We start from the raw sequence: 23,126 nt of genomic DNA on the forward strand, positions 1-23,126 counted from the left end.
TTTTCTTCATCCCGCGGAACTCAGAAGGCTCTCAAGGCCACGCCCACATGCTATTCCGTCAGACTTGGACTTCCAGTCTCTATAGCTCCGCCCACAGGGCCGTGGTGTTTTTTGTTGTTGTTATTTTTTTTTAAAAGGAGGTCAGCTCGGTATTTTGCCCGTCTGGGCGAGCCCTGATCAGCCTGCACATTACCTTAGCAAGCTCATTCCTCCGCGCCGTGACTCTGTCCACGGCTCGTGCTTCCCTTTTTCCAGAGGCTACGAGCCCTTTGCCTGGCACAATTCTGAGACCTGCGAATACTTCCTATTTCTGAGAGGTCCGCCTTCTGCTTTAGCACCGAGTTCCATAGGCTGACCAGGTTACGCACGGCACTCCAATTGGAAGCGGCGGCTGTCCGTCAAACATCCTATCGGTCGGGTACGGTACCTATGGTTATTTAGGCTGGGAACGTCCTCGAGCGAGAAGGGGAATTGGCTCGAGCTCTCGATAGGGTCCAGGGGACTGTCAGTCAAGGAATGGGCGGGTGCAATCGCAATCCAACGCACAGTATTGGTAGAGAGAAGAGGCGGATACGGGCGGAGGGAAGCCGGCTTCTGTTGATTGGGCCATACGGAGGGCCGTGCGCCCCCGGACTCCGGATTGGCTGACCGTGAGCCGCGCCCCCCTCACGCCAACAGCCTTCGGTACCAGAAGTGCGCCCGGCTCGCCTCCGGTAGCCGTGGAGCCAGTTTGGTGCAAAGCAGTGCACAGGGGGCTCGCTGGGTTCCCAGCCAGATCCGACGTAGCCCCGGGAGTGGTGCGCTCCTTCTCAACGGTGAGCGAAGACCAGTGGGCAGCGGGAGAGGGGTCGGGCCAGCGGGCTGCGAGTGAAGGTCTGCGGCACCGAGCTCCTTCCGAGCGTCGTCGCACCCGGAAGTGTGACAAGACCTCAGTCGCACCCGGAAGTGTGATGCTTCCGAGGCCACGGGAAGGGATGGTGCCCGGCCAGTTGAGATACCGGGTTAAAACAGATGTTTAGGTATCTTTAATTCCTGAGGTTCGGCAGATCCTTCCTTTTCGGCCAGTGTCGGAGGATGCAAGTATTTGGTCACGTTTTTAAATGCCTCATCCTGTTGGAAACCGAGGGTAAACGAGCACTAGGAGTGTGTCCAAGAGGGCTAAGCTCAGTCAAGGCGTTTAGGAAGTTTATTTTGCTGCCCGTCACCCTCACTTCCCCTGCCGTCCAGGGATGTGCAGATGGAGGCCGGAGGAGACACGGCTGCCCCAGCCCCCGGGGACGCAGAGGACTTGGAGGACACGCGGCTCCTCAGTGAGGAGGCTGGAGACGGTGGAGGGGTTCAGGAGGACCCCACAGATTCCGAAGACCGGAGCCTGGAGGAAACAGGTATGTCTCTTCCTCACTATAAATTCGAAAGAATGTACAGGGGTGTCATTGTTGAGGGAGGTCAATGAGGGACCAGTAACGAGTCTTTTTGGGTCTTAACAGGGTTGCAGGTGGTCAGTAAGAGGTCATCGTTGACTCACATTGTAGTTTAAATCTTTGAGGAATGAAAATCAGTCAGTGAGCATCAGTGAATGTTCACTGGGGACTTATTGGAATGCGTTGAGGTATCAAAAAGGGATTACCAGTGGTTGGGGTCAAAGAGGGGCATTGGGGATTTAAGATGGTTAGGCCAATGCCTGACCAAATGAAAGTTAAGAGGGTCCAAGGTGGACTATTTAGAAATCGGTGTCATTGGGGACTAGGGTGTTATTTAAGTCGTTGAGGTGGAGAAGAGCGGGTCAGTGGAAACCCGTGGGCACTCAGTATTTACATCATTGAGGAGACCATGGTGAGTTGTTGGAGGTACTCTTTTAAGGAACCAGATGTTAGTGGGTACTAATGGCGATAATTGGTGGGGAGGCAGTGGACATCAATGAGATTATTTGGGGAGTTAGAGGACCAGTAGGAGAGTCTTTGAAGACGCAGGTGGATGTGGAAAGGTATTCTGTGGAGAGTTGATGGAAGTCATTGGGGGCATTGCTCATTGATCACTTTGGAATTAGTGCATGTTAAAGAGGTCACTGGGAAGGACCAGTGGACATCTCTAAGATTAAATGGTGGAGTCGGGGGAGGGGGGTGTCTTTGAGAATTTGGGAATTTGCCAGTAATGGCAGATATTGGGAGGAGGTCGTTGGTAATTGGGGGCAAGTGGAGTCATAGAATGTCAATGAGAGAATGAAGGAATATGAGGTCATTGGGATTTCATGAGAAAATTGTTGAGACATAGTTGCCAATGGGTACTAATGGTTGTCTTTGGGGCAAATCAATGAACATTGACTAGATTATGTAGGAGGTATGTCAGGGGAGTCAGTAGGGGGCATTGAAGTGGTGGGATTCATTGGTGATTGTTAATAATAATCATGGGGAAAGGCAGTGGAGGTCATATTTATAAAAGTCCTGTGTGTTAGTGCATATTATGGTGGTTATTGTAGGGAGGGGAGTGGATATCACTGAGAATAAAGGGAGATCAAGAGAGTCAGTGGAGGTCATTGAAGTCCTAGGTGTTAGTGGAGATTAATAGTGATCATTGGGGAGAAGGGAATAAAAGAGGGTTAGGAGAGTCAACAGAGGTCACTGGAAGTCTTGGATGTTAGTGGACATTAATAGTGGTCATGGTAGGGATGGAATGGACATGGAGTAGAATAGATTGTGGGTCAGAGCAGTCAGTGAAGGTAATTGAAGACCCAGGTATTAGTGATGTTAATGTGGGGTCATTGAAATGGTAATGAATAGCAGTGGGAGTAAATAGAGGGGATTAAGGATCTGGGTGTTAGTGGATGTTCTTGCAGTCATTGGGAGAATTAGTGGTCATCATCAAGAATATAAATGGTGCTCAAGAGAGTCAATAGGGTCATTAGGGATCATGGATATCAGTGAGAATAACTAAGGGATTAAGGTAGTGGGGACAAGGAGCAGTGAAAAACCCAAATATTAATAATGTAATGGTGGTCATTACATCTATTGAGGGTTGAGTAGATATCAGGAGAATGAGGGGTCAGAGGTTATTAATGGGGGATCATTGAAGATGTAAGTTATTCAGGAAATGGGGTGCTTTGAAGATTTAGAAATGACAGTTATTGAAAGGGGAATAATTTGTCTTTAGGACATAAGAGGGCTCAATTATGACAATGAGAGATTGGATTATTGGGGTTTTAAGGGCATCATGTGGATGTAATTGAGGGGCAGAGGAGATACCTGGAGTTCTGTGTCAGTATAGGGGGTCATTGGGGGAGGAGGCTGGTAGGTATTTGGTGGGTCCTTGGGCACATGGGGTGAGTGGGAGTCCACAGGCAGATGACCCACCAGGGGCTCCCTTTCAGGATCCGAGACCAAGGACCAGCCAGCCAGCCTGCTGTCACCACTGCCCCAGTCAGAGTCCCCTTCATGTACCCGTGGGCTCTGGGATCCTGCAGCCTCTGAGAATAATGCCATGGGTGACTCTGAGAGTGGCTCCACGGGCCAGGGCGGAGATCCAAGTGACGAGGACTGGCGCAGCAAGCGAAAGCACGTGTTTGTACTGAGTGAGGCAGGCAAGCCCATCTACTCGAGGTATGGTAGTGTGGAGGCACTGTCGACTACCATGGGTGTGATGACAGCTCTCGTGTCTTTCGTGCAGAGTGCAGGAGATACCATCCGCGCCATCTATGCTGGTGAGCAAAGGGGCAGGAGGTGGAACTGGGGCAGTGACTGTGAATATGAGTATGGCTGTCTGGGTAGCTGTAGGTCTGTCTGACTTCCTGGGGCACTGTCCAGCCAGCCAGGTGTGGGTCAGTGTGTGTGGATGGCTTTCCAGTCATCTGAAGGGGTGGGGGTTTGGTGTTGCGTCCATCTGTCAGTTTGGCCTTCTGGGTTCTGAGTGATTAACTCCTGGGATGTAAGTGACTGGCTGGATACTTCCTTGTTTACCTGACAGCGTGGCTGTGTGGCTGAGTTGGGTATCTTTCTGGCTGTGTCAGCCCTTGCTTCATCTTCCCCCACTTCATGTTATATGTCTAACCTGATTCTTTGACCATCCCATCATGTCTCTACAAATGTTCAGTCTCCCCCAGATTGTCCTAACCCTAGTCCGAGTGTCCACAGAGTGACCGCGCAAGCTTGGGCCAGAGGTGTGTGTTCAGGGAAAGGAGGGAAGAGCCTCACCTGATCCTCTCAGTCACCACCGACTCATCGCTACCCCCTGCCCATCCCTTCCCTCCCCTAGAGGACCACAAGCTGGTGTTCCTGCAGCAGGGCCCACTGCTGCTGGTGGCTGTGTCAAGGACTCCTCAGTCAGCAGCCCAGCTGCGGGAGGAGCTTCTAGCTGTGCACGCACAGATCGTGAGTACACTGACACGTGCAAGTGTGGCCCGCATCTTCGCCCGTAAGCAGAACTACGACCTCCGCCGCCTGCTAGCTGGCTCCGAGCGCACCCTAGACCGGCTTCTGGACAGTGTGGAGCGGGACCCAGGTGCCCTGCTCCTGGGTGCCGTGCGCTGTGTGCCCCTCACTCGCCCTCTGCGGGAAGCACTGGGTACACTGCTCCGACGTTGCACAGCACCTGGCCTGGCACTGTCCGTGCTGGCGGTAGGTGGTCAACTGGTGACAGCAGCCCAGGAGCGGAATGTGTTGGCTGAGTGCCGGCTGGATCCAGCTGACCTGCAGTTGCTGCTCAACTGGGTCAGTGCACCTGCCTTTGCAGCAGGAGAAGCGTGGGCACCTGTGTGCCTGCCCCGCTTCAACCCAGATGGTTTCTTCTATGCCTATGTGGCCCGCCTGGACGCCATGCCTGTCTGCCTGCTGCTGCTTGGCACTGACCCTGAGGCCTTCCATGACATGGCCACCTGCCGGCGCCTGGTGGAAGACGGCATGCACACGCTTGGTGCCATGCGTAACCTTGGGGAGGCTGCCAGTTTCTCTAATGCCCCATCAGCCACTGCCCCATCCTACAGTGTGCAGGCTGTGGGAGCACCTGGCCTTCGGCACTTCCTCTATAAACCACTGGACATCCCCGACCAGCACCGCCAGCTGCCTCAGTTTACCAGGTGGGTCCTGACCCTTGGGCAATCTGCCAGCTGGGAAGGCTTATCTAATTGGAAGGTTCAGCATCCCATAGACATGTTTCAGGAAAGAAAGCCAGCCATGCTCTAGAACAGTGGACCACTGGTGGTCCATGAGGTCCTAAAGGCTGGCGACCGCTGGTTTAAGGAAACCTTTGGAGCAGCAGTCGCCAAGGTTGGCGACCGCTGCTCTAGCATGATGGAATAAAATGGGTGTCTAACTGATAAGGGAGGCTCAACTACCAATCTCAAGGAATCCCTTATTCTCATGGAAACTAGGGCCCCAGTACTCAAGGAATCCCATAGTTTGAGGGGAAAGCTGGGCCTCTGACCATAGAAATTCGTAAAGTCAAATGGGGAAGGCTTAGCTCCCTAACTTAATTGAACTCCTTAGACTGAGGGGAGATGGCCAGCCAAGAAAGCCCTGGACTGACCCTGTCGCCGGCCTCCCTCCCTCACTGCAGCCCTGAGCTAGAGGCCCCGTACAGCAGAGAGGAGGAACAGCAGCGCCTATCGGACCTGTACCACCGCCTGCATGCTCGCCTCCATAGTACCTCCCGGCCTCTGCGCCTCATTTACCACGTGGCTGAGAAGGAGACGCTGCTGGCCTGGGTGAGTTGGGGAGAGGGCTCTTCGGGGGTTCTCTGCTTCAGTTCTTTCTGCCTCCATTGTATCCCCCCAGCCATAACAAACTCCATCCATACATAGCCTGGGCTTTGTATACCTTTGCTTTCAACACTATCCCTGCCATTACACATGTGTTTTGAAACCCATAAGGGTCAATCACAGTGTCTCCAAACCTCATTAGCCCCATCATTCTGTTTGCTGCTCCCCCATTAGCAACCAGTACAATGTCTTCAACTTTCAAGAGGCCCCATTAATAACCATCACTCCGTCTGCTGATTTCCCATTTTCCCATTAGTCCTGCCCATGTGTCTTCCGGCACCAGTTCAGAACTCCTTGAATACCAAAGGCTTGGTTCCATGCTTTGCCTCCTACCTGGGATATCCTTCCCTGGAGTCTTTCCAGGGCTTCTGTCCTCACTTTCTATGGGTGTATTAAATGTCATCTCTTCTGGGAGCTTGGTCAAGGTGACCCCATTGGAAATGGCACCTTCCCCCCGGGCTCTGCCATTCAGTGCACATTTATTAAATAATTTATTGGGTACCTATTGTGTATCAGGCATTGTTCTAGGCCAGGGACTTTTATATTTTTAATTTTTTTAAACTTTATTTTCAAGTAATTTTAGACTTAGAAGAAGTTGCAAAATAGTAGAAAAAATTACTATAAATAGTTCCATCACCTAGTTTCTCCAGATAGTAACATAACCACAGTAACTTATCAAAATCAGGGAATTAACACCAGTATAATGACATCCACAGACTTCATTCAGATTTCACCACTTGTCCCACTAATGTTATTTTACTGGTCCAGAATCCAGTCCAGGATCACATCTTGGATTTATTTATTGTGTCTTCCTAGTGTCATTTATTCTGGAACAGTTCCTCAGTCTTTTTTTGTCTATCATAATCTTGGCACTTTTAAAGGTACCAGCCAGTTAGTTTGTAGAATGTCCCTCAACTCGGGTTTTCCTGGTATTTATCATGACTAAATTGAGGTCATGCCTTTTTTGAAAGAATATAGAAGTGATGTGTCCTTCTCTGCATCATAGCAGGAGGCCCACAATGTCAGTTTGTCCTGTTGTTGATGATATTAGCCTTGATCACTTAGTTAAGGTGGTGTGTGTCAGATTTATCCATTATAAAGTTAGTATTTTTCCCCTTTGTAATTAGTAAATAGCATGAGGTGATTATGTTAATGTTCTGTTTTTCATCATATTTTCACCCACTAATTTTAATATCCATTAATGATTCTTGCCTGCAATAGTTATTACTCTGGTGTTTACTAGACTGTCGTTTTTCTAACCTTATCATTCCTTCTATAGTTATTGTTTGATATTCTATTGTCTTAGAGACCTTTTCCTCCTGTATTTGTTTGTTGAATTTTTAATTTTATATTAGTATGTTCTCATGGATTTTTCTTTAATTCAGCGGGCTAAAAACCTTCTCTATCATTTATTTTTCTTGTCTGATATTTATTTCATTGCTCAGATTGTCTCTCATAGCCAGTGGGAGCCATGATGTTGGTACACTGGCCCTTGTGTCATTTGACATGTCTCCATCGCTGCTGGAACACTTCTTACTTTTTGGCACAAGATGTTCCAAGCTCATCTTGTACTTCCTCTGTGTCAGTCCATTTGTCCAAGTAGCCCTTGTACCTTTTAGTGAAGAATGGTAATTCAAAACCAAGATATGGTAGGCCCAGGGTTTTAAATTGGGTGATGAGGGGATTACTCACCAAGGAGATGGCATGTAAGCGGGGCAGGGAGGTAGTGGGCCATCTGAGTATCTGGAGGAAGAGTACAGCTGGCAGAGGGAAAGGACTGTGAAAATGCTGCGAGGTGGGACTGAGCCTGGTTTATGGTTGAGGAAGAGCAAAAAGAGGCTAGAGTGGCTGGAACAGAGGAAGTGAGGGGAGAGCAGTGAGAAGTGGTGTGGAAAGAACTGGTGACCTGATCACAGTACGTCTCTCAGATTGGTGTGAGGATTAAGTGGAATTAATCCTCTTATACTCAGGGTACAGATGATGAAGACATAGGTGTGTAGAGCTCAGAACAGGACCTTGTATACAACAATTGCTCATTAAAAAGCACTGTTGTTGTTATACCCATTCTATAGGTCAGCATCACAGTCAGCATCACCCAGTTGAAGCCACTAGCTCTAAATGATCCTTTGGCTCAAATGAACCTGGCCCACCCTTGGTTCAACTGAGAACCCCTGGCTCACCCATGACACAATAATATCAGCTTACCTGCTTTAGCCCAGTGACCAGACAGCATCAGGTGGGAGCTGCTGCCAGGTGCGTCTTCCAAACAGGAGATAGGCATGGGGCTAGGGTTGGATGGACAGGGTTACGGATGACCAGTTCCAGCCCAACTGACCCTGTCTCCTCTCAAACCCACAGGTGACCTCCAAATTTGAGCTCTATACCTGCCTCAGCCCCTTGGTGACCAAGGCAGGTGCCATCTTGGTAGTGACCAAACTCCTACGCTGGGTGAAGAAAGAGGAAGATCGACTTTTCATTCGTTATCCACCCAAGTACTCTACACCTCCAGCAGCCTCATCTGCCTCTACGGACCAAGCTTCCCATAATGGCTTGTTCACTGGATCCTGAGAGGCAGAACTCCCAGATTGGGCAGTGCTGGGAACAACTGCTTTTGGCTCTTCTGTCTCCACCCTGGAAAGGGGGAGCTGGAACGGGTGGGGTGGTTGATGGTGGTGTCTGTGGCTGGTCTCTCTCTCCCTGGGTAATAGGCCAAGATCTGAGAGCTTGCCCACGAATGAGAGACGGGTGGCAGCATGACTGCGCATAGGTGAGTGGGCTGCCTCCTCAGCCCCTCATGCATCTGCACCTATGGAGAAATCCTTGGGCTCTTCCCTTCCCTCTGCCTCACTTCGATGATGTTCCAGCCTCTGTCAGGGACTTTCTCCTCCGATACCTAGGCACCATACCCTCTGTCCTGCATCTGGAGACGGCCTCTTCAGTGGGCTCTTAGCCCTGAGTGTCCAGGGTTGGCCAAGGTCTCTTTGGGTGACCCATGGGGCCAGCCTGTGCCAAAACTGACCTAAAGATACTTTAAAGAAAAACAAAAGAAAAGGTCTAAACCAATCCCCACAAGGACATTCCTTCGCCCTTCATGTACTTCATCTTTACCCTGTCAAAAGTGACCCCATCAATGTTGGCTGCTGCTAATGTTAATGAGAAAGATGGTCCCCGCATTCTGTTTGTCTGTGTAACCCAGGGCAAAGCCCCTAACTTCACACAGTAGCTGAGATCCAGAATTTTTACATAGGAGGTGCACTTAGCTTCTAACGCTCGTTCTGCTCATTCGTGAAGTAGAGATAACTGACCTGTCCCCGGCTAAGTGAGCTTTTGTGAATGAAAAGGGACTCAAACTCTTGTGTACCACCCCACAACACATGTACATTTGCCCCAGTCTTTCTTACAACCTGCACTACACGGAGCAACCAGGAGGGGGCGAGACCTCTTCCCAATTTGTATATGTACTCACAACACTCGGTCCCCAATCCACTGAGACCCTAGTTCTATCCTTGTTTTCTCTAACCTGGAATTACAGCCGCGTGTCACTGAGTCAGAGGCTCCGGAAACTCCATTGCTCTCATCCTGGTCCAGTGAGCAGACTGCGCACTGCTAGCATGCGCGCTGCAGAGCCTTCCTGCCCTCGAGCTCCCTGCTGCCCCCAATCAATTGTCGAAGGCGCATGCGCCTAACTCCTGTTTTGGAAAATGGCGGCCAAGTTGGAGCCGCTGGAGGAGGCTGAGGAGGGCGAGGGATATGCTGGTAAGCTAGCCGCTCCCGGCCAGGGCAGAGGGGAAGCCTCTGTCCCATTCCAATAAAGAGATATTGATAGCGGCACTAAAAAAAAAAAAAAAAAAATAGGCCTTCTATAAAATACTGTTCAGCAATGTGGAGATAGATAACATGCATATTTTCACCTAGATTAACTTGTCAGCCTTATTGGGCATATTGCTTAGTATTTTAAGGTAAATAATACGTCAGTATGCATCTCTTCAAGCAGCGAATGGAGGTAGACATTCTCACAAAAACCACTCTGCTGCTGCCACATCTGAGAAAATTCACAGTAATTCCCCGTGTCTGACACCCAGCAGGTTCACACTTTGTTTGGACTCAAATCCTAATTGAGAATGGCCACTCCCACAGACAGCTTTTCTCCAGGGCATTTTGATAATGATACACCTTAGTGAGGAGAAAACATTGCCTACAGACTAGTGGTGAGAGGGGAAAAAACTGCCTACAGACTAGTGGGAATTGCCCTCTAGACAAAAGAAAACCTCCCAAGACTGATCCACCACTATGCCGCTAGCATTCTTTAAAATACAGGAATTTTCCAAAATGTACCACAGTACAGAAAAGAGCATGATGAATGCCCGTGTACCCATCACTGTTTCAACAGTTGTCACCTTTCTGCCCTCCTTTCGCCCATAACCCCCTTTCTGCAGTCTTTAAACCGCTATGTTAATAAACATGGTTGCACTTTGTCCAGACCTGTCTATGCAGACATCAACAATAACTTGTTTATTGTCCTAGGATGTCAGCTCCATGAGAACCATTTATTGCTCTTTCCCCAAGGCTCAAACAATGCCTGCTTAGCATATAGTAGGTGCTCAATAATTTTGTTTGTTTACTGTATGAATAATAACATAACTAACATGGAGAGCTCTCTCTCAGATTAGGGCCACACATTGAATGCCAGCTTTCAACAAAGGACAGACAGAAATGAGACAGATGCAAATAGATCTCATTTATTGAGCACTTACTGCAGCTGCTGTTGTGCTACAAAGCTTTTAGTATTACCTTTCAAATTTGTCACAATTGAAGTTAATTCACTTCAGCAAGGAGGAAATTTAAGAACAGATGATGTTACCATTTCTAGCCATAATAAGTTGGCTTTATAGGAGAAGAGATAATATCTAATATTGATTACTCTGGGGGAAAGGCCATCTTTTGTCTCACTTGGAGAGCTGACCAGTAAACACTTAGAGGCAGTTTGGCAGAACATTTTTAGCGTCTAAAATGCTACTCCTTATATTCGGTCACCATGCTTAGTAATCAGGAGAGTACAGAGATATCTGGGCCAGAAAAGTCGTTAGGATGTTGATAGAAGCAAAAAAAAAAAAAAAAAAGGAGCAATCATGGAAATGGCTAAAAGGTATATTCATGCATATTGTGGAATGCCTATGTGTGGTGGACCTTTAAAATTTTTTGAGCAGCAGGGGAAAAAATGGTTAGATTGCAATTTAATTTAAAATAATTAAAATTTAAAAGGATAAGACCATGATCTATTGACACAGAATGAACTCTAAAAAGAGATATTTTTATGAGGAAAAAGTTTGGATTTTCAAAATAAAGTAGAAAGCAATGTCAGCCATAGCCCTATGTAGGTTGCACAGAAAAGTGATTTGAAGGCAAAAGGCCTCACTGATGACTCTTAGTAAGGGACTTGGATCTTAGGGGCTGTGCAAAAGTGGAGGCATTTTTGTGATTTTTTGTTTTTCTTTTAGGAAACTAAGTAGTATATAATTTTTGAAAATGTGAGAGCAAGGGAAATTTCAATTGCATCCGAGAATCATATTAATATTGATTAATATTGGCATCTTGGTTTGGATGGTTCTACTGTGGTTATCTGGTAGACTCCCTTTGTTTAGAGGAAATATACACTGGAACATTAAGGAATAATGGGCCATGGTGCCTGCAATTTATGGTACAGAAACGCTCACAAATGGGAAACCTGATACAAGGGCAAGTAGGAGCACTGTGGTCTATTTCTACAACTTTTATGTACGTCTGAAATTATTTCAAAATAAAATGTTTAAAAGGAGCTCATGCATTATAAGCTGTTTTATAACATGGATTAAAAAAAAAACTTTTATCAAGTTGTTAGTTGGATTATTTAAAAGATTTACTGATCACCCATGATCTTACCCCATGACTAGATTTAGAAGTGCAGGGGAGAGGAAAAACATAGATGGAGCTTTCACAAAAATGGTTGCAAAAGCCAGCTATAAATGCATGGGGACAGTCGGGGAAATCACATTTGTTCTGGGACTAGATGATATTAATGAACCAATGATTAGTGATAATTGTTAATATTGGTATAATTATAGGATTGGAGTCATCTAAGAAAATGTCTTCAAGTAGTGAAACTACTTGTGGGGATGAAATGTTACGAAGCCTGGGGCTTGCTTGGAAAAACATAGCTGAAGCAAACATTAAGAATTGTCAGGTTTGGGCGATGAGTAAATCAGAGTTCATCACGGTATTCTCCCTACTTTTACGTGCATTTGGAAGTTTTCATAATGAACTATTTAAAAAAATACTTATCCTCATTATTAAAGTAGCTTTAATTTTTTGTTTAATTTCCAAATAGTAAGAGTATTTAAAACTGGTTAAAGTCTCAAGAGAATACATACCAGCCTATTAATACCAGAGAAAGGCACTCAGATTTGGAGCCAAGGAGAGAAGGGAAAGTTCCATTTTTAACTTCACATGTTTGTGTAGTGTTTGAATGTTTTTAGAATGTTACTTGGATAAGAAAGGAAAAATTAAAGCAATACATAAAATACATTTTACTAGAAGATCTGCATGTCTTCAAACTGTTGGCAGTAATTACTTCTGGGAAGGGGATTGACTTGGGGAAGGGGCTAATGGTGCGGGGAGACATATTTTTTACTCTATGTTCTTCTACATTTGTTTAATAAGTAATTTAAAAATTCAAATGCAAAATTAAATTAATGCATATAATTTTAAGAGGCTTCAGGCAAGACAAAAATATGTAAAGAGAGTGAATACACCACCAAATATTTTAACAGAATTTAATAAACTCAGGTTATGAGCCCCTGTTTTACATGATTTTTAATGGCTGCAAAGAATTTCATCCTACAAATGTGCTATAATCAACCAAGGCATCTTTAGGTTGCTTCCATCTTTTAAGATTACAGACAATGAAACAATGAACATCTTGCCCATCATCCTTAATTTTTTCCTTAAGATAGAGTCCTAGAAGTGGAATTTCTGATCCAGAGGAGTTGAGTAAGTTTTGGATATTTACCACCAGAAAGTTTGAGATGAACTGCTGTTTTTGTCTATCAGACTGGAAAAAATGAAAGAGGTTGAAAACATACTTGGCTGGTAAGAGTATGGGGAAGGAGTCTTTAGCGGGCCTGCCAAAAACAGATGGAGGGCAATTCCGTAATACCAGTCAAATTTAAAAATAGACATGCCCTTTGACCCAGCAGGTAGCTTTCTCGGAATTTATCCAGTAATACACTCCCGTGTGTGCACAAAGAAGAATGTACTAGGATAGTGTACTGGGTTCAGTTGTGTCCTCACCAAAATTTCATGAAGATTGGAACCTCAAAGTGTGACATCACTTGGTCTTTGTAGATATGACTAGTTACTATGAGGTTATACTGGATTAGGGTGGGCCCTGACCCAATGTCTGGTGTCCTTACAAGAAGAGGGAATTTTGGACACAGAATTCAAGGTGAAAACATAAACACACAAAAGGCAGCCCCAGTTTATGGTACTTTGTTTTGGCAGCCCAAGAAAACTAATAAAAGATCCTTAGTATAGCATTGTCTGTAACAGCAAAAGAAGGAAAGCAAACCTAAATATCCACTAGTAAGGGACTTCTCTCTAAAATTATGGTATATTTACTCTGCAACCACTAAAAAATACTAAAAACATCACCAGTATACATTGTCAAATGAAAAATACAAGTTGTGGAACATATTTATGATAGGATACCACTTATATAGAAAGAGTGGAAATATGCTTGCATATGAATTATCTCTAAGCTTGTAACACTTCTGAGGAGGGAAATTGAGGAATTAGGGTCTGAGGGGAAGAGACTTTTCTATATACTACTTTTTAGCTATCATGTGTGATTTGTGCGCTGCCTTTTATATTCTCTGCCCAATTTTCCTTGGAGAGGGGTGAGTCATTGGGATTTGACTTTTTATCATTGATTTCAAAAGTTTAAGATGTCAATATATATTTTTTGATATTTTATTGTTATTGTAATTCTAAAAGTAAAGTAGGCTCATGTTAAAAATGTATAGAAGGCCCAGCTGGCATAGCTCAGTAGTTGAGTGTCGACCTAAGAACCAGGAGGTCACGGGCATGTGCTTGGGTTGTGGGGCTCGGTCCCCAGTGTGGGGCTTGCAGGATGCAGCCAATCAATGATTCTCTCTTATCATTGATGTTTCTATCTCTCTCTCTCCCTCTCCTTTCCTCTCTGAAACCATTAAAAAATACATATTTTTAAAAATGTATAGAAGTATATATGGTAAAAGTGTGTTTGAATTAAGATCCAAATTAGATATTCATTACAATTGATTGATATATGTCTCAAGTCTTTTAATCATAGTTTTCCCCCCCCCTCCCTTTTTCTTCTTTGCAATTTACTTATTGAAGAAACAAGATTGTCTTGTGGAGTATGCCAGAGTCTTATAATGCTGATCACATCCCCATGATACAATTTAACATGTTTCACTGCCCCCTTGCGCTTCCTTTGAATTGGCATTTAGATATGGAAACCTTAGTAATATTTCTTTTTTTTTTTTTCAGTTGGCAAGAATCCTTTAGGTGGTGTTATGTTCCTCCATCAAAAAGCTCATAATACCCTGTTGTCTTTTTTTATTGTTAGCAGTCGTTAATAACTATTTCCTAGACGTATAAATTCTTTAATATTTGCAAATTGTGGCCTATAATGATTTTACAGAATTCATATGAAATCTCTCTGCCCTATCGCATTGGTTAGAACTTCCTACTGATTCTGAAAAGCAGCCTCAAAAGTGCTTCACCTTCTCTCATGCCTGTGTTGTATTAAGGGATCTGTGGTGTCCTTTGACCTCAGGGAGAAGCTGACCATAAGGGTCTCTGATTCATCCAGCACACACCAGGAACCTCAGGGACAAGGGGCCGGGTCTTACAGAGGCCCTGCTCTTGCTGGAAGCCTCGCCCTCAGCCTGTCCTGGGTCCCAGCCCAGGGGTGTCTGTAGAACCCTTCCTCCCTTCCCAGATAGGTTTGGACCTTTCCTCAATCCCCTCACTCTCACTGGATCCTGTAATTCTGGTTTTCATCTCTGCAGGGCAGACCAAATCTTTGAAGACTGAGGACTTGCTGGCAATGGTGAAAAAGCTGCAGAAAGGTGGTGTGTCTCCTTGTACCTGAGGCTCCCCTGGGGTTTTGAGTCAGGCATGTGGCTCAAACCCAGCTCTTTCAACTCACAGCCTTGGAGAATTATCCTATGGCACTCTCTCCCTCTATTTTTTTTTTTTTTAAGGAATGATTATATTTTATTTATTTTTTTTAATATATTTTATTGATTTTTCACAGAGAGGAAGAGAGAGAGACAGAGAGTTAGAAACATCGATGATAGAGAAACATCGATCAGCTGCCTCTTGCACACCCCCCACTGGGGATGTGCCCGCAACCAAGGTACATGCCCTTGACCGGAATCGAACCCGGGACCCTTGAGTCCGCAGGCCGACGTTCTATCCACTGAGCCAAACCGGTCTCGGCACTCTCTCCCTCTAACACAATTTATTCTTTGAACCAAAAGCACAGCTTCAAAATTCAAGAAGTATAAGGGGATGGAAAACCCTATGTTCACACACACACACACACACACACACACACACACACACACACACACCAGCCATCCGTTTCCCTGACCCACAGGCCAACAGTGACTATTTTTAAATTCTTGGGTATTTTTCTAGAGATTAAAAAAAATACATTCATGGGTGTGTGTTCTTTGTCTGCCCTTTTTATATACAAATGGCAATATAAATAGCTTTGCTTGTTGAAGGGGGCCTGGGAGCCCTCTACACCAAGGCTGGGCCAAGTTCTAGCTGGATTGGAGGTTGAACACACCCCTCCGCAGCCCACCCTCAGGTTAAATTCTACAGTGCATTGATCTGTTCCTAATAAAAGGGAACCTCCCCTTCCCCAGACCCTGTGGCTCCCGCAGAAGTGCACAGAGGCTCCTGCCCAGGCTAACATGAGAGAAATTGCAGGACTGGAGCTTTGTCCGCCATAATTAGCACCTTGGAAGCACCCACTGTGCTAGAAGTCACAGGAGCTGGAGTTGGTGGCCTCCGAAAATCCAGGGCTTGAGTTTATTAACTCCAGAGTGTTGGGGCTGGAGACCCAGCAAAGGCTGGGAAGCTTTTTCGCCCCAGCTCTGTGCTGCTGATCTTGAAGCCAAAAGAGGGATGAGGAAGAAGGCTTCTCCATACAAAACACTGATAATGGGGCCGTCAGAAGGTAGAGATGGCTACCCTAAAGAGGCAGTGACCTCCCTGTCAGTGGAGAACTTGAAAGCTGCCACCCACAAAATTAAAGCAGCACTTTTCCATTTTCTCTAATGGGACCAATACCAGGGCCTGGAAGGACAGAAGTGACAACTGCCCTGCCAGGCTTTTAACAGGGTGGGGCAGGCAGGTGGTCTTCACTGGCTCCCACCATGCTCAGAATTACAACCAGAAGCCTCCACCGTGTCCTTGGACACCCTCGGTGATCTGCACCCCCATTCCCCGCCCCCGACCTTGCCTCTCGCTACTCCCCACTTGCTTGCTAGATTCACGCCTGCCACACAGCGCCTTAGCCATTGCTTTGGCATCTGCCTCACTCTCTCTGCACTTGTCCATCTGCCGGGCAGGGTTCCTCCCTCCACACCCCACACCTCCACAAAACTGCAGGGCTCCCTTCCCGTTCTTCATTTGGGGCCTTTCCAACATCTGGAGAAGCACCTTCTTCACTTTCACTCTCCAACCCCTTGCTTCGCTTTATTCCCCTTCACAGCAGTTACTGCCACCGACATTGATATGTATCTTTGCTCCATGTCCATCTCTCCCACCCAGAACGGAAGCCCTGCAAAGGGCCTCTTACAGAGCCCAGCATACAACAGGCACTCAATAGATGTGTGTTGATGATAGCGGCGGAGACGCAATGCCATCTCCCACCCACCCTCCATCTGCCTTGGACAGCCAGGTGTCTGTCTTCTCTGATTTAATCTTCCTTTCCTTCTGCAGAGGGAAGCCTGGAGCCACAGATAGAAGACCTGATTAACCGGATCAATGAGCTTCAGCACGGTAAACTGGGTCTGAGGCTGGCCCTGGACTTGGAATGACGCCCCTTCCCCATCTATAACATTCAGGCCCCTCCAGGTTGCTCGAAGATAGCGTGCAGTATCATGATCTGAGAGAGATTAGTCAGGCTGCATTCACAGTGTCTTCTGTGTTTTGGCTCAGCAAAGAAGAAATCCAATGAGGAATTGGGAGAAACCCAAGCTCTCTGGGAGACGCTGCACAGGGAATTGGACTCTTGTAAGTGAGACCAAAAGAGGGACCCAGCGATCCCATGACACTGCTGGTGTTCCTGGGCTCACCTCAGGGTCTTTGCACGGGCTGTGCCCTCTGTCTGCAATGCCCTTATGCTGTGTCATCTCCATTGCTTCTTGCTCTCTCCAGTTAGCTCTTAGCTCAGACTTCACTCAACAGGTCTACCTTGATGGTCCCCTGTGAAATGGGATGTCCTCTTCTCTCCCTGTCACTCTCACTCTCCTGCTTGATCTGCTTCTTCATGGCCTTTATTTTCATCTGACTTGGTGCATTTATTTATTTCTAGTCATCTCTTTCCCCGGTATAAACATTGTGCATCCTGCAGAGTCATTATTCCTTTGGGGTTTACAGGGAGAAGCTGGATCTGGATGGTCCCCAGTGGGAGATGGGTGCAGGGTGGCAAGGACATACCTCCCCTCTCCTGGGCCTGCACCAGACCTCCCGTATGACCTTGGGCATGCCCTTTGCATGACGTTGCAGCGGGGTGCACGGGATATAGCCCCTTCCTTGGACGCTCATAGTGTTACTGTGTTTTCCAGTGAATGGAGAGAAAGTACACCTAGAGGAGGTCTTGAGAAAAAAGCAAGGTATTTACCAGCTGTTCTGTCTTCATTATTCTACCCCATTACCTCACAAAAACCAGAGGAATCCCACTGAAACCTGAGTCAGGCTGCTTCCCTCTCTGCTCAGACCTCTCCCTTGGCTGCCGCCTGACTTGAAGTCAACACTCAAGTCCTCTTCGTGCCCTTCAGTGCCCATTACTCCACCCACGCCTGGCTCCCCAAGAGCTCTCACATGGCCCTCCTGGTTCCTCTCCACAGAAGCGCTGAGGATCCTCCAGCTGCACTGCCAAAGGAAGGAAAGCCAGGCGCAGAGGTAAGAGGTCCTGCCCAGCTCTGCCCACCTTATTCCCCAGCTTGAAGGAGCGGGGAGCAAGAGCTAGGGAAAATAAATCTTCGGCACACGCTCCTCATTTCCTCCTTTTATAATATACACTAGCTAGACAAAAGGCTTCTATGCTCATCTCTGATATTAGGTAGTGGTGTTGAGATGAACTCACTCATTTAATCATTCCTTGCTACTTTCTTTATAAATTTCATCCACGGGTGTTATTCTAAGCTTTCCCCTATTGGTTATCCAGACCTTCTGCTATCCATTCATTTGTTTATCTATCTGCTCATTTAGGCCTCCCATTCATCCATTCACCCATTAACCCATTCACCCATCAATAGATCTGTTCCTTCATCCGGTCAGACAGAATCTCTCCAGTCTTCTAGATAATCATCTTCCATCATTCATTCATCTTATTTCCATCTTACCAATTATCTGTTCATCTAGCTGTTCATTTCTTCACCCAACCATCCACCCAGACATCCTCTATCCTTCTAGTAATCCTTTTATTTCTCTACCCAGCCATCTCCCTCCACTGGTCAGTTCTCCAGCCAGCCATCATCTCTTCAGCCAGCCATTCACCCATCCAATAAACTGTCCAGCCAACCATTCATCCATCCATCTCTCCATCTTTTGGACCTTTACTTAACTGTTCTGTGACCAGAGCAGTCACACCCTGGTGCACCATGATTTTAATTGTGCAGGAAAACCTGATGATAGATAGTGTGTGAATGCTTAACTACCTCCCCCCGACACACACACACACATACACAGAGTCTGATAAACAGTTTATGTTCATTTATCAACATAATCCCCACAAAGACAAGTAAAGGAGTTAAAAGCTAATGTCACCCTCCCATCATTACCACCATTTTACAGATGAGTGAACTAAGACCCAGAGACCTCTTACACAGTAAAAGGATCACAGTAGAATAGCAGATGCAGGCTTTAAGGCAGGACTTTAGAATCTACGAAACTAAACTACTTCTCCCCTCACAAAGTGTTCTTCCAACCAAAGCCCCTCCTCTTTGGTTTCAATGTCTCTGCTCACTGCTCAGATCTACCTACTGCTCAGGCCCAAATTCATGGTTTGATGGGGGACAGGATGGACAGGATGATAGTCTCGACAGAGGCCCATAAATTTTCACATTCAACCAACAGAAGAAAGGGGAATGATGACGGTTACGAACGAACCCGAACTCCCCCTCCTGCAGGAGGGAGTGGGGGAATCATTCAGAGAATATGATTGAGGTGGTCTTTCCCTTCCTTGGAAGCACATGTTGCAGGAGTTCATGGATCAAATTTCCATCCGTAACTCCCAGATTGAAGAGAGTTGTAAACAGAGGGAGCTGGGGTAACCACTGGGGCCCGGCGTGGCACTGGGTGGGGAGTGGGCGTGGGGAGAATTTGTTGGGAGAGGAGCTGGTGGAACCGAGGCTGGGAGGACACAGCCCGGAAAGGGGATCCTAGCAGACGGCGCGCCAGGCCGAGAGGTAAAGGCCCGTGCCTGAGGCCCCTCAGAATGAGCCGGGCTGTGTGTCAGTCCTGGCAGGTGTCCTCTCATTCCTGGGTGTTGGCCCCTAGGTCACACATGGAAGAACAGCTGGAGGATCTGATGGGCCAGCACAAGGACCTCTGGGAATTCCAGGTGAGCCATCATCATTGCCTCCAACCAAAGCCTCTCCTCTCCCGTGTCTCCGCTGGCTGCTCAGGTCCATCTGCGCCAGCCCAACTTCATGGCAAAATCCTCGACCCTGTTCTTCTTTTCACCCATCCACCCAATCCTTCAGCTTTACCTTTAATCTGGCCACCGCTCACCACCCCCCACTGCCACACGTTGCCAAGACTGTCACAGTAACCATTGCTGACCCTGTTCCCCTCTTGCTCACCTAGAGTGTGCTTACCTTGCAGTGGCAAATGGGAACCCTGAAAAAGCCATGGTCAGATTGTTCCTTCATTCAACTAATGTCCCTGCACGCACCTCGCAGCATTCCAGGCAGGAGGGGACAGTGGGAGCCCAAGGGCCAAGTGCGTGCTGGTCCCTGGATGGTTTGAGGCCAGGGGAGGCACACCCATACTCTCAATAAGAAAATAAGTAAGACAGAGCATGTCCTGTCAGTTGGGGAAGGCCTCAGCAAGTGACATCCGGATGCAGGCACAAAGGAAGTAAGGGAGGAAGCAGGCAGGCATGGGTGCAAATGCTCCCGGCAGAAGGAAAGGCCAATATAAAGGCCCTGAGGCTGGACTCTACCTTGCACATTTGGGGAAGAGCAAACGAGGATGGGCAGGAGGGACGAGAAGGGTGGCAGGACCTAAGGTCTAAGAGGTACACAGGGACATCGGGAGTGATTGGCGAGGAAAGTGTCTCCACCAGCACCCAGCCGCAGCAGCAACTGCACTTGGAGTTAATAAGTAGTTGAATGGCCGAAACCGGTTTGGCTCAGTGGATAGAGCCGTCAGCCTGCGAATTGAAAGGTCCCAGGTTCCATTCCGGTCCAGGGCATGTACGTTGGTTGCGGGCACATCCCCAGTAGGGGGCGTGCAGGAAGCAGCTGATCGATGTTTCTAACTATCTCTCTTCCCTTCCTCTCTGTAAAAAAACCAATAAAATATATTAAAAATAAATAAATAAATAAATAGTTGAATGAATGACCTAACTCAAGTAAGGACTTACTGAGAGGCGCGAAGGAGCGGGGGGGCCAGGACTACAGACCAAAGACAGGCGCCTTCTCTCCAGCAGGTGCTGGAGCGGCGACTGGCCTGGGAGATCCGCGCGCTGCAGAGCAGCCAGGAGCAGCTGCTCACTGAAGGTGGGACTCCCGCGTGGGCTGGGGGACAGGGACGGGGCGGCGGCGCGTGGGAGCTCCGGCCCCGCCGTGATGCACACCCTTCACCCCCTGCAGAGAACGTAGCGAGAGCCAAGCTGGAGCGGGTGGAGCAGAGGCTGCGCTCCTCGCCTGCGGTCGAGGGCGCCCTGGCAGTGAACGAAGCGTAAGAGGAGAAAGGAGGCCCGGGGCAGGGGAAGGGGCCGGGAGGAAGGGAAGGGGCCAATGCCTCCCCCAGCACCGCCCCTCCTGGAAGGACCGGCTCTGGGCTCGGCTCCTGCCCCTGCGCTCCGGGCCTCTTCAGGTCACCGGGTCTCCGGTTTCCTCCTGACCCCTCCGCTCTAGCTCTCTTCTCCCTCCTCCTCTCTCTCCTCCGCCCCTTCTCCGCAGGCTGAAGGTGGAGCTGGAGAAACCCGGGGGGCAAGTCCCCACCCAGGCCCAGAGCCCCGAGGACGACTGGGCCCACGAAGGAGAGGTCGGGAGCCGGGGATGGAGGCGAGGCGGGCAAAGAGGGAGGCAAAGCGGGCGGGGATGTGCCCAGAGCCCTTCAGAGGGAGGGTCTGTGGGGAGCAGGGCACCCCGGGGTGCTGACGGTGACGCGGCAAAGGCAGTCACGGGCTTGACAGCCTGACTCTCCGCTCCGGCAGCCCGACCCGGAGTCCCTGTGCGCCCGCCGCGAGGAGGACCTGGAACCGCCGGTGGAGCTGGCCCTGTGGTCCCCCTAGACCAGTGGGACCCACCGATCCCCAGTTTCAAGGCCCGCCGAGAAATAAAGGCAACGATTTTAGCCGGTCCTTCACCTCCCGGGCCTGAGTCTGTGCTCCAGGAGTCCCGGGGCGGTGGAGAGGGGCGGGGCCGACACGGGGGCGGGGCTCCACGCGCCGTGGGCGGGGCCTCGGTCGGACTCCGCCCCCAGGCCTGGCGGGCGCTCTCACCAGCTCAACCCTGTGAAGGTTCCTGAGCAGCTCAGTGAATAAGGGGATGTCAAGTCCGCCCCATCTCCACCGCTGCCTCTGGTATTCCTGAACAGTCGGTTTTGCCAACACGACCAAGAGGAAACGTGTTAAAAACCCACATCAGGTCGTGTCGGATTCCTGTGTGTCAGCGTAAAATCCTAGAGTCCCTGCATTTCCCACAGACTCCTGCTGACTGACCTCTTGGGCCTCTGAGACCTGCGCCCTACCTGGGCTCCCCCCACACACGTTAGGTTCTAGCTTTCCACCCTTCTCCCAGCACGTTGTTATCTTAGAGCCTGTATGTTGCAGAGCCCTCATCTGGGGTGCTTTTCCTCAGGTCTCCTTGGGACTTCCGCCCTCACTTACTTAGCTGGGCTGTAAGTATGTCATCTATTCAGGAAGCTGAGGGGGGGCCGAGAGGGAGGGAGGAAGCCAATTCCAAAAGGCACCTTGCACCAGGCCGCTGCCACTTTGTAAGCACGTACTGATTAAACAAGCATTTGCTGGATGCCTCTTCTGTAGCAGCAATAAGTGCTATTGCGGGTCCCGGGTTTTAAAGGACAAGGTCAGGGAAGGTCTCGCTGAGGAAGTGATGTCTGAGTAGGAAGGTGAGCGGGCCAGTGGAGTGGGTCCTGTGGGTATCTGGGGAAATGTGCATGGGCAGAGGGGATGGCACATGCAGAGGCTATGAGGGGCACTGAGCTTAGTGTGCTTGGGGAGCATCTGGAGGCCAACGTGGAGGGGGAACACAATGAGGTGAAGATAAACCAATGAGGTGAAGAGGGAGGGAGATGCTATGGAAGGCTTGCTGCCGACCCGGTCAAGTTGGGCCTTGTCTATCTAGTCTGAATAGAGTTCTGGGAACAGGACCTGGCACACAGCAAACACTCAGTAAATGTTGGCTATCACTTATGATGATTCATCATGCCCAGTCTTTAGTGAGGAAAACTGAGCTGTGTGAGTCACTTAGAACAGGGGTTTATAACCCATTAAGTGTTTAATAAATGGTTCTTATCATTTATTATTATTATTGTTGTTGTTGTTGTTATTCCCAGGCTACAGATGAGGAACTCCAAGGTTTGTGTTATGCAATAAATGCTCAATAAATGGTACTTATTGTTTATTATTCTCATTACTATTCTTGTTATTCCGGATTTAGAGATGAGGAAGATTGTGGCAGTAAATGTAGACAGTTAAGCCCATAGTAAAGGTTGGGTCTCACCATTGTTGCTATTATTACTTCGGATAAGGTGCGAGGATGAGGCCCAGGAAGCTTAAAACCTTGGCTTTAATACCAATCTCCTGCCCCACTGACACTGCGCACCTGCCCGCCTGCTGTAGGCGAGCCTCTAGGAAACTTCA

At 48.2% G+C, this 23,126-nt stretch overlaps 2 protein-coding genes across 3 annotated transcripts; both read left to right on the forward strand.

Moving 5' to 3' along the window:
• Positions 1-675: 675 nt before the first annotated feature.
• Positions 676-11,561, forward strand: MON1B (MON1 homolog B, secretory trafficking associated). Of its 2 annotated transcripts, XR_013812862.1 has the most exons (7): positions 676-815; positions 1,228-1,385; positions 3,365-3,694; positions 4,246-5,065; positions 5,545-5,692; positions 7,819-7,999; positions 8,105-8,242. XR_013812862.1 is itself a non-coding variant. In XM_079759928.1 (6 exons), the coding sequence occupies exons 2-6, from the start codon at positions 1,238-1,240 to the stop codon at positions 8,312-8,314; spliced, it is 1,656 nt and encodes a 551-aa protein (XP_079616054.1). In that variant the 5' UTR covers positions 676-815; positions 1,228-1,237; the 3' UTR covers positions 8,315-11,561. The 2 variants fall into 2 exon arrangements, 1 of the variants encoding a protein (XP_079616054.1); XM_079759928.1 differs by lacking the exon at positions 7,819-7,999 and having other exon boundaries at positions 8,105-11,561.
• Positions 11,562-14,840: 3,279 nt separating this feature from the next.
• On the forward strand, positions 14,841-21,533 carry SYCE1L (synaptonemal complex central element protein 1 like; the record flags this gene model as incomplete). Its single annotated transcript, XM_079759757.1, has 9 exons — positions 14,841-14,895; positions 16,784-16,843; positions 17,003-17,077; positions 17,632-17,679; positions 17,914-17,968; positions 19,568-19,837; positions 20,687-20,974; positions 21,199-21,283; positions 21,456-21,533. Exons 1-9 carry the CDS (start codon positions 14,874-14,876, stop codon positions 21,531-21,533), a joined length of 981 nt encoding a protein of 326 aa, XP_079615883.1. The 5' UTR covers positions 14,841-14,873.
• Between the last annotated feature and the right edge of the window lie 1,593 nt (positions 21,534-23,126).

Source organism: Cnephaeus nilssonii (genome assembly GCF_951640355.1).
Source record: "Cnephaeus nilssonii genome assembly, chromosome: 20".
NCBI lineage: Eukaryota > Metazoa > Chordata > Mammalia > Chiroptera > Vespertilionidae > Cnephaeus > Cnephaeus nilssonii.

What these genes read in the sequence shown, in the direction of transcription:
- MON1B (XM_079759928.1), top strand. Translation starts at nt 1,238, where the DNA reads ATGGAGGCCGGAGGAGACACGGCTGCCCCAGCCCCCGGGGACGCAGAG. An exon ending in CATCCGCGCCATCTATGCTG is followed by an intron (nt 3,695 to 4,245) that starts GTGAGCAAAGGG and finishes TCCCTCCCCTAG; the next exon opens with AGGACCACAAGCTGGTGTTC. An exon ending in AGGAGACGCTGCTGGCCTGG is followed by an intron (nt 5,693 to 8,104) that starts GTGAGTTGGGGA and finishes TCAAACCCACAG; the next exon opens with GTGACCTCCAAATTTGAGCT.